This window comes from Lissotriton vulgaris, chromosome 3_1 (genome assembly GCF_964263255.1).
Source record: "Lissotriton vulgaris chromosome 3_1, aLisVul1.2, whole genome shotgun sequence".
NCBI classification, from domain to species: Eukaryota; Metazoa; Chordata; class Amphibia; order Caudata; family Salamandridae; genus Lissotriton; species Lissotriton vulgaris.
The window spans coordinates 298,525,643-298,536,568 of NC_141689.1; the positions used below are offsets into that span (position 1 = coordinate 298,525,643).

Consider the following 10,926-nt stretch of genomic DNA (forward strand, 5'->3'; position numbering starts at 1 on the left):
CCGCCCCTTCTCCCCCCTCCATTTCTGATGATCTATACGATGCTCCGTTCTCCTTCCAACCCCCACAACCCGGGGGAGGGGTAATCCCCAGCACAGTGCAGGATCTTCTTGCCGTGGGGCATCTGCTAACACCTGCTGGGCCCAATGGAAAGAGAGGACGGACTGACGCACAGGGCCGCAGCACGGCGTGCCCGGGCATGTCTGGCCAAGACGAGGCACTTCCGCCTTCCGCTCTCCTGCTCGCGCCTTTACATACACGGTATATATTTATCTCAGAGGGCGGGCCAGGCAGGCAGGCTGTGGGAATCCCCGCAGTCTCCGCCCCGCGCGGCCGCTGGTATCTGAAGCACCTCACGCTGTAGACACAGAAGCCTACGAGGCAGCGGCGGCGGCAGAGCACCTGTTGGCAGGCCCTGTACAAGACAGCGACCGTAGCACCCACAGCCGACCTCGGAGGACAGACAGCCGAGCACTGAGCGCACCTGTTGGCAGGCCCTGTACAAGACAGCGACCGTAGCACCCACAGCCGACCTCGGAGGACAGACAGCCGAGCACTGAGCGCACCTGTTGGCAGGCCCTGTACAAGACAGCGACCGTAGCACCCGCAGCCGACCACGGAGGACAGAGAGCCGAGCACTGAGCGCAGAGAACAGGCCCCAGACCGCCCCTGCAGCTCCATGAGCAAAGCCTTCACCATGATTCCGAAGAGGAAGTCGAGAAAAACTGCCCAGCAAATTGATATCATGTCTTCAGCCGGTAAGTCATGTATGGGAGCTCGCCTTAAGAGGTGTTACTCTCCTTATCGCATTCAATATTTCTATTTCTCACCTATTTAGTGACTAAAATATCTATTATTTTAATTTAAACTCTTAGGGGCGTACTCGCGAAACGTCTGTCTTGAGGCATATTCATTTTTGGAACTGTATGTGCATGCCAGCTCTTATAAGCTGTATAGGGTTTGATAATGAATGTTCAAGGAGACCATGTAACCTGGAGTGACCCACAACTGCCATCTAAACCCTACACTCGGCTCTTGATTGGGATTCTTAGACCATCGTCGACTCTCCGTTGAATGGTTTGACTTGCAGGGGAAACTCTAATACATTAAGGGCATGCCATTAGGAAAATAATGCATATCCGACCGAGAGTACGTTTAAGATTGTTTGTTCTATTTAACCTATAATTTGGGGGTCAGTATAGCTCACTGTGCTAAATTGGAAAACAATGGGTGAGTAATAGGGCTTTTAGGAGCCTGACTATAGGGTCAGGCAAGGACGAGATTAAACAAGGACGCGGGTTATTAAGCAGCAGATAATAACAGGGAAGTGATGCCACGGGTAGCTGACGTGGGTGGAGTAAGCTGCCACTGACCTGGATAATGCACTGAGTCACCAAGAACTCACCAATGCAGGGCCCTTAATTAACCTGTAAAAACCGTCACCTTAAACTCGGGGTGAGAGATGGCGTCTGCCCTGGTGTGACCCGAACTGTTATTTCAGGGGGAACATCTGCCCCTATAGATCTGTTGTGTTCGGGCCGGGGAGTTCCCCATGGAGCATGGGCCATGCCAATTTGAGGCGGAAAAGGCCACCGTGTTCCTGTTTCCGTGTTTTTTCAAATGTGCATTTTCTTGTGGAATTGCTTCGTCAATATTCTGCTTAAAAACGCAACTGTTTTTAATTCGTTTCATATTCCTGTTTTTTATATCGTTTAATAAGTATTTCGGTTCTGTTAAAAAATGGGCTCCAAAAAGTGCAGTATTCCAATCCCTGGAGAAGCAGCTAGATGCCGATGTTTTAAAAACATTGAAGTGTAGAGTAGCATTTATTTCTCAATAGCACACAATAAATATATCCACGTAAAAAGAAATGTTTCCAATATATTTTTCATTTTCAGTGCTATACGCAGGCTCCTTTTTGTATCGAATGTCATCAGCAACTCCTCTGTTTAGTGTATTTTTTCAGTTTGTACCGCTTTTGTCGTATTGGCCCCACTTGGTAGTGCTGCTGTATGCGTCCCATGTGTTGCCACAGCTTTATCTCCATTAATCTACATATTTTGAGCAGGAAAACACCTCATTAAAAATGAATCACGGCCATATTAGTGTCCCTTGACATAGTCTCTTTCTCACCCATCTCACCGGAACTTGAACAGTGTTATTTTTGTAACTTCACGGCTTTTGTATAGTATTGATGTAGTAAAACGTGACAAGTTGTAGTAATGACCCTGATGAAATTATTTTTGGGAAAGAACATTTGTAAAAATAGAATTGATTCACGTCTGAGATAAGTCACATTTCTTATTCGGTTATGCCAACTTCTCGATTCTAAAACTACGACAGGCACACCGATGCAGTACTCCAAGTTAAAGTGTGAGTTGCCCTAAAAAAGTGTTAAACAGTGACCAATCTCAGAATTTCAATTTTTGTGTTGAGGGGTCGAGACTTTTTGTGAAGGTTCCGCTGTCGATTTACATGAGCGCTCAATTAGTCCGTTAGTAGGTGTAGGGTAGCAGAATACGAAATTTCTGAGCCTTCATTCCATTATGGGAAGTGCACGCAGAACCTTGCTCTGCAGGTTTCATTTTGTAAATGTTTTCAATCCACGATGGCAGTATGGAGGAAAAGCCCACTAAGTTCTCGATCATAGGGGGAGCAATCATTCTGATGGGTTTGATAAGAGCCCGTCGAAATTACAAGCATCTAAATGGAGCCCTTTTTAGCCTTAAAGTGGTAACTGAAAAATTGTCGCAGAAGTTACGAATTTCTCTGCCTGCTCTAAAGTGAAAAACTTCACAAATCACGTGAAGCTGTAAAATATGCAATATACCTTTAAGAACAGTTGATGCATGAATCGTCTTGCTTAAAATGTCAATGTCCATTAACTAATGTTTTTTCTCCCAAATGTGTCTTGCAGAGAAGAAAGCCATTGCGGAATGTGCCTCGCAGCTGCAGGAAATTGGCGACAGACTGGATCTAAAGCAGAAAATTATCAATGTACTTTCGAAGCTCCTCAACCCTGGGACTTGATGGCAGCTTTCTGGGCAGAAAAACTAAAAATATTTATAAAAAAGGATAAAAATGCTGCACATCTCTCATAAAAATACCCTAAAACAAAAAGGGAATACTAGACACGCCAGCATGCGGATAAAATGATGGCGAGAGCCTTCTACATTGAAGAGGTGGAGTCGAACATGAAGAAGCACATGGCAGTATTTGTGGACTAAAAGAGTGTGGCGAGTGGTACCCCACAGACTGCTGATGAACTGTGAACTATGCCATAATGTGCTCCATGGAGGATTTGTCTTATCAAGGAGCTGCAATGGAGAACCCTGTTATTTTCTTATTGGAAAATTTTGCAGCATTGCACCTGCAGCAAGAGACATGACTGTAAATCCATGGGATGTGTGTGTTTTTGAACTATAGAACCCTGCATGAGAATGATATGCCGTACGTTCATGGCCGAGCACGTCTGATAAGGCCTTGATCTGAAAATACTGTAATCTAATGTCAGATCGTGTGAGAAGCACTGTTAAGAAATGTGCAATTAACAAGTTCTTCTTTGGATACAAAAAATGGGAGTTCAAGTGCGTCTTCCCCGATTTCTATATTAGACATTCTCAAAGCACACGGAAATGGACAACTTTATTTATGAATTACAGATGTTATTTTTTATTTCTATTAAAGCATTAAGTTGAGTTTTCAATGGTCGTATACCAGTTCGATGATAATACATTGTTATTGTGCCATGCTTTTAATTCTGAAGGTGTTGAAATCAGTAAAGCATTTTGGTGAATTTTGTGCCCTTCACACTTCCATACTGTTTGAGTTTGATGGGATACTACAGAAATAGTTGTTTTGTACTATTTTAAGAAACGGAAGCATTTTTGAGACTGTGTCTTCCTGTGTGATGTGCTTGTGCCTTAATAGTGACGGTTTGTAGCAAGGGTTTTTGTTTAGGGATGTGCAGATGTAATGTTAGTTGTGTGCATAGCTTAGGTTTTCGGTGTGGGTCGTCTGTATGTAATTTAATGAGTGTGTGCGCGGTAAGCAAAAAAAAAAATTGCTGGATGTTGCCCAGTTACTGGCGTGAAAGTCAGCACTCCGAGGAATACCTGTTTTTTATGGGAATGTATTTGAAGAGTGCATGTGTGTAGAGGCAGACTGGACCAATTGAGAAATAGAGAGACTTCCTGCCAGGCCAGTACCACCTGCCTGACTTGGGTGGAGTGTGGAACATGGATGTCGTTGCCTGGCATGTGAACGACTCGTTGTAGGGCTCCGTCAGCTTTTCATAGATACTTACCTGGCAACAGAGATCACATGTTCCCCTTTAAGACCATACTACTAATGAAGCTTTCTGTAAGAATCATGAAGGATATTTGTTGGCAGGAACTATTTTTTTTGTTTAAGAACTCCTACAGCACACTTTGAGTGCTCTGAATGAAGATAACCAAAGTTCCACTGAGGTTTTATTGTGAATTTGTTGAACAATTTTTCTACATTTGACAAACAGGACGGCAAACTTGGTTAGATTAATGGGAATAATGTAATGTGAGTCTTACTATGAAATCACCACGTGGCCACCATAGTTTCCGTATTGAATGCTTGAAAGAATGGTGAAGAAATAGTGTTTTGTTTGCACTTTCAGATGCACAGGGTGTATCACGATAATATAAAGAAAAGATAAGAGGCACACGTTTGTTGAAATAAATTAATTTAAAAACTATTTATTTACAATTTTTAATATAATTTTGTATGTATTTGTATTAAGATGTGTACTAAGGTGATAAATTGTACTTAAACATTCAATGTAAGTGTGATCATTTTTTCTACCGTTTTCTTTATTATGTTTACAACACATGAACAAAGATGCATTGTTTACAAGCATTTAGGATTTTTGCTTTTAAAAAGACAAAACGTTACTGTTTTAAACACGTTTTCAACAGGAGAGACAACACAAAGGATAGGAATGTAACAGGACCCATAAAATGTTTTTATGAAACGAGTCTGAATGTATTTCTTAATGACCGTGCCTAATTCAATAAGCTGTGGCTTTGAAAGTTGAAAAAAGGATGAGAATTGAATGTTCATATCTTATTTGTACTTCGATGAAGCAATAAAAAACATGAATTCAAAGAAACAAATTGTTGTCATTGTTTCAATTAAAATAATACATTTTGGAAACTGGGACAGTTATGTGCAACCATTTCTAACAACATGATGGTAATATTGTGTATCCTGTAATTGGCTGGGTCACCATAATCGAACAAAATGAACAGTCAAAATATATTCTCTGTTACAGGTAAAGTCTCAACCCCTTTTACTTAGTGTGACAGGTAAATGCCTTGAGGTAAAAGGGGCATGGTTAGTTAGAAGTAGAGGGGTTGAAACTTCAAAATTGCCTAATAAACACATTTCTGTCTGCCCATGAGAACGTTTTGATTTATACAGATTTTCAGAAGAGAACAATTTGAAGCCCCCATTTGAGCTCTGAAAACAGACCACCTGGATCCCCACACCGAGTATTGGTATCATTTCTGTGTACCTCCTCACACCCAACAGTCTCAAGTAGGCCTACTAACTCTGACTGAAAGTTGACTTTTGCACTTACACAGGCTGTCCGAAAGGAACTATTCAAAGCCCCTCTTTGATCCCAGAGTACAGACCCCGTGGGTCGTCACTGCGAGAAATTTCAGTGTAGGCCTCACCCCACCACCCACGGCCAGCAAACTGTCAAGTAGGTCTAGTAAGTTACACTGATAATGCCTAAAGTAAGCCTGATCTCGGGTGGTGCCACCCTCCTGCCCATGCCATCTCATGCAAGAAAGGAAACAGTTGACAAAAGGATATATCATATTTTTGGAGTACATTGTCATTTTTTGGGGGATAGTTCAAGAGTGGCAGACATTCTTTGGAATGTAAATGTGTAGCTCTCATATGTCAGGCACAATTAGGAAGATGTTGATGCCAATCAATTATAGGCGAAAGAGATTGTAAGGAACATGAAGATGGTCAGGGGCTGTGTCAAGGTGGTTGTTACACCTGACACCATTGGCGTGGGTCTCCCTTCCAGTTTTTCGCATATGTCTCCTCGCTGGGACGCTCACGGGCAGCCATGCGCTATACAAATCCTGCTTTCATTTCATTTCATTTCATTTCATTTCCTCTGTGTTTGCTGGTGTTAGACGCTCTGGACGCTATGCCACCGCCATTCAGTGCCACAGCGCGAATGCTCCCTATTGTAAATTGGCTGTATAAATTGGTATAATCCTAATTGACCCAAAGAACCTAATAGGAAAGTCGAATTTAGTATGCCTGAGCTCCAAATATGAAAGTGCATCTTTTAGTGACGATTAGTTTTATATTCTGTGATCGAAAAAAACACTTTTAGGATGTAGGTATTTTCTTGCCTAAATATTCCAGTGTGCTCTGTTGTTGTGTGTATTGGCTGTCTGGTTTTGGAGTGTCAGGGCAGGCTGAGCCAGACCTGGATAGTCAAGTCAAGTCAAATATCTTTATTTTGGTTAAAACAAGAACCATAAAAGATGTACATGTATTATAGACCAATATCCTATTCCGCGCCCATTTTTCCCACAGTTCATTTTTACTAATTGAAGATCAATCAGGAGCATTTGCGATTTTAAAACCATAAATACATTTTTGAATCTAAAAACATAAACCATTCGTTAAAAATTGTACATTCACAGCATTACGATTAATATTTCATTAAAGCATGCTTAGTATGAGTAGTATTGCTTCTCTTTCCTGATAAAGAAAAGAGAGACTAAATGGTAAAAATTATAGGCAGTACTGACACAGACTCGTGGTTCCCCATCCCACCTCTAGCAATTTTATTAATTCAGATAAAAGTCTGACCAAGTGTCACTAGAGCTTGAGACCCCGTCTCCTTCGTACTATCTCCACAGATAAGAGATATCTGCTTACATTAAAAACAATGGATTGGGTTATTTCAGTTCTAAAAATTCTTTCCGCCTCACTAAAACGTCTGAAACACAAGAGACGGCAAATAGGTTTTATCCACTTTTTCCTAGAGTGTGTGTACGCAGAACAGAAGAATAATACATGCGCTTTGTCCTCTTTAGCGCCAATACTACACAATTCACATCTGGCCAGGTCGTCCTTCACTACACTACCCTCATTACGCGCCCATCTCGCGGTAATTACTTTGATTAGTAATATGCCGTAGCAAAATTTTAAATACAGCGATTTGGCTAAAGTTGGTAAGGTCTCATCCATAAAGGATTCAAATATGCTTTCTATCTTCATGCCAAGATACTTGAGAGTTAAAGTCCCCAAGTACGGGTTATGTAGTTTTGAGTTTAAGATAAACGCCCAGTATCTTTCTTTTAACAGTTTTTTACAGCTCAGAGTAAGGCACTCAGGATCTGCCCAGTAGTGACTTAGCCCCAACTTGGCAAACCAATCCTCAATATGGTTTAGCCATATCAACTTCGTTACATTTTTTATTTTCATAATTTCTTTTAGGGCTTCGCTATAATCTACTGGTTCGTCTGTTGACCACACGCGAACCCAATACAGCAGGGGTCGTAAAACCGCATGGTCATCAGAACGATGAATATCCAGATCCAGATAGTTAAAGTTTTGCACATATTCGATCGTTTCATTATTAACAGTCAGTGTTTTTCTAAAACTTCTAGGAGGATTAACCGCCATATACTTAGTTTTGGGCGAGTTAATCTCCAATCATTTAATCTCACAGTAAGACCAAAAGGTATCCAGTAAATTTTGTAATCCTTTGGGTGTCTGTGATATTAAAATGGTATCATCTGCGAATAACAATGCAGGCACGTAGTCGCCACACAGCTTGGGAGAGTCATGCTCGCAGCCCAAGAGGGTGTCCGGTATGTCATTAACATACAAGGAGAACAGTGTTGGCGCCAGCACACATCCTTGCCTAACACCTCTCTTTATATTAATACGATCAGTCAGTTCTCCATGTGGGCCCCATCTTACTCTGGCTTAGTTAGCCTCATGCAACCTGACAATCTGTTCCAAAATTTCCCCAGGAACACCCTGGTCCCTCAGTCTTAACCACAGTGCGTTTCTAGGGACAAGGTCAAAGGCCGCCCTGAGGTCACAAAGGCCACATACAAATGTGCCCTCTTTATTTTGATATACTTCCAGATGATACATAGAAATCTAAACACCTGGTCGATTGTGCTGATTTTTTCTCTAAAACCTGCCTGGTACTTGGTTAGGGTACTAGTTTCCCCAATCCAAGAACTCAGCTTGCTTAAAACTTGTCTCGGAAATACCTTCCGTAGGACATCAATTAGACTATTAGGTCTATAATGGGCCGGGTTCATATGATCCCCTTTTTAAAAATGGTTACAATCTCGGCGCCCCGCTATGTATCAGGGATAGGGTCACCCGTAGCAATATTATTACAAAGGCAGTTAATATATGGGGCCCATATCATATTTTCATGCTTCCATAGGTCCACGGGGATCCTATCTGGTCCAGGGGCCTTCCCTGGTTTTATTGCTTTAATGGCATCGATAGTTTCTGCCATACTAAACAGCAAGGGTGTCTCACTCGGATTAGGTCCTGAGTCATAATTGGAAAAAATAGGCTCATTATTGGTAGGGGAATATAAATCAGAAAAGTGTGAAACCCAAATATTAGCTTCCAAAAACATATCCCTGCTGGGTGTTCCACCTCGGGAGCCCTTGGCGATCAGGTCCCAGAATAATGCCTGGTCATTTACCTTACATGCTTCCAACAATTCAGACCCAATTTTTGCACCCAGCATTTTTTTGCCTTGGCAATTGTGCCCTTATAGCACCTCCTTTTCTCCCTCAATACTAGCACGTTATTGCTTTTTTTTTGCAGCCGCTATAAGTTCCTTTTTAGCGTTGCGGCAGCCTTTGTCATACCATATATCACCCATAGCTAAATTTCGCTGACCATTTTTTAGTGGCTTGATCATTTTAGTTAGTATTTCTCCAAGTCCCAGGGACATATTTTCATGGATCCGCATAATGGGGATCTCCTGTGCCGGGAGATTAATATACGGGGAGACTGAGTCTGCATACAGCTCATAGATTTTATTTTTTTAACAGTAATGTCATTACCCAATTCTACTGGCCACTTTAATGCTCCACGATTGTTTGAGATCAATGGGTCAATATCAGTATGTTGGAGGGAGTCTCTTCCCTTGGGCGGCAGATTAAATAATGACACACTAACGGTCAGACTAAGTGGATAGTGGTCACTCTCAATGCGGTTCTCCACTACAAGGTCTCTTACCATCGGCCACAGTGAGATTGAAACCATTACACAGTCTATGTGGCTATTACAGCAGCCCCGCTTAAAAGTTGGCTGGCTAGGGCTATCTGATGGCAAGCGCCCATTGCAAGCATGTAAACCATGCTCTTCGGTCAGTCGCCGCAGCCGTTGAGCATGGCACTGGAGGGCTGGTCTCAATTCCAGGAATATTATTAGCATTATCCTCTGGTTCAAAAATATTTTCCAGGACTATTATCGGTTCAAACTTACGATTAAAATCCCCCCCAATAATTATCAAAGTTCTCTGATCAAGCATAGAAATAATATTGTCTAGGTGCTCTATAACTTTTGCCTCTTTATTGGCCACCAAAGGCCTACTATAAACGTTTAGAATACAGACTTCTCTTTTATTAGGCCCTGTAAACCTCACTCCTAGGATATCTAGGCTATTAGAATCAATTTGCTTGAAATTGATTCCCAGCGTAATTTTTGTCAAAATTGCCAAGCCTCCCGATGGTCTTCCTTTATTTACGGTAGTTGCGGGGACACTAAATGATCTATAACCAACTTTGAAATGGCTTTCAACAGCCCAAGTTTCTTGAAATAATATAATTTCACTGTTATCAATGTATTCCTGCCATGTGGGGTCGCTCAGGTTTTTTTTTATACCTGTAATATTCCAGGACCTCAATTTAATACTAAATTCAGTACCCATGTCAAGTGTGTTACCATTCAAACTTGTATTATTAACTCATGCTACTTGTGTAGCCTCAGTGTTAACATATTGGGCACTGCTATTTAGGGGGTCACCTTCGATTATGTCGCGCAGGTTTTCATGCACCAAATAGATTTAAAGCAGGTTTTTTCTTTGCGGTATTGGAAGTTTCCTTGACTGCCACTGGATTATCCTTGGCCTGCCTTACAATACCGTGCTCATTTGTCTGCCTCTCCTCCCTCAGCAGCTTCTCACTAGATCGCTTGTCCTGCTTTCAAGAGGAGTAGCTGCCTGGTTAATACTAATGGGTACCACAGGGGTTATATAGGCTGCAATCGGGAGAGGTGGTGGGGTTGCTCCAACTACGGGTGCTTTCGGCATGTTTGTTTCGCCCGTGTTGTCTCTCAGTGTACACTCAACCAGCTTCTTTAGCGTACCATAATTCTCTATAGTGGTCTGCTCATGTCTCTCCAACCTTTCGCTAATTACCTTTGTCCTCTCTAAAAGAGGTCAGATTAATGACTTCATCAGTTGTTCCATTTGGGCCATAAAGCCTTCGGGTAGTTGCAGCGAAGGGAGAGTTAAGTCAACCGCCTTGGTAGTAGGGAACGTTAGCAAAGGGGTAAATGTCAATGCTTGTGCTGGCAATGTAATAGCTTGAGAGCTCACAGCCTCTTCTGTAGTGTTGTTAGACACTTTAGAGGGTTTTATTATCGTTGGACATCTCCCCTTGTGGACGCCCCCCCCCCCCGCTTCCACTTGGCAGTAATAGCTGGCCCTGTAATTTGCTTTGACATTTGAGTTTTTTGTGCTATTTTTCACACAGGACCTTGTAGAGGAATGTGGTAAAACATTATTAGATACATCCTCCATAAGTAGGGTATTGGGTAAAGCAGGTGAGCTACTCACATTTAACACTGGTATATCTGGTAGACTGTCT

At 42.1% G+C, this 10,926-nt stretch overlaps 1 protein-coding gene across 1 annotated transcript; it reads left to right on the top strand.

Moving 5' to 3' along the window:
- Positions 1-364: 364 nt before the first annotated feature.
- On the top strand, positions 365-5,145 carry PMAIP1 (phorbol-12-myristate-13-acetate-induced protein 1). Its single transcript, XM_086960491.1, has 3 exons — positions 365-431; positions 591-756; positions 2,916-5,145. The coding sequence occupies exons 2-3, from the start codon at positions 678-680 to the stop codon at positions 3,026-3,028; spliced, it is 192 nt and encodes a 63-aa protein (XP_086816617.1). The 5' UTR covers positions 365-431; positions 591-677; the 3' UTR covers positions 3,029-5,145.
- Positions 5,146-10,926: the final 5,781 nt, after the last annotated feature.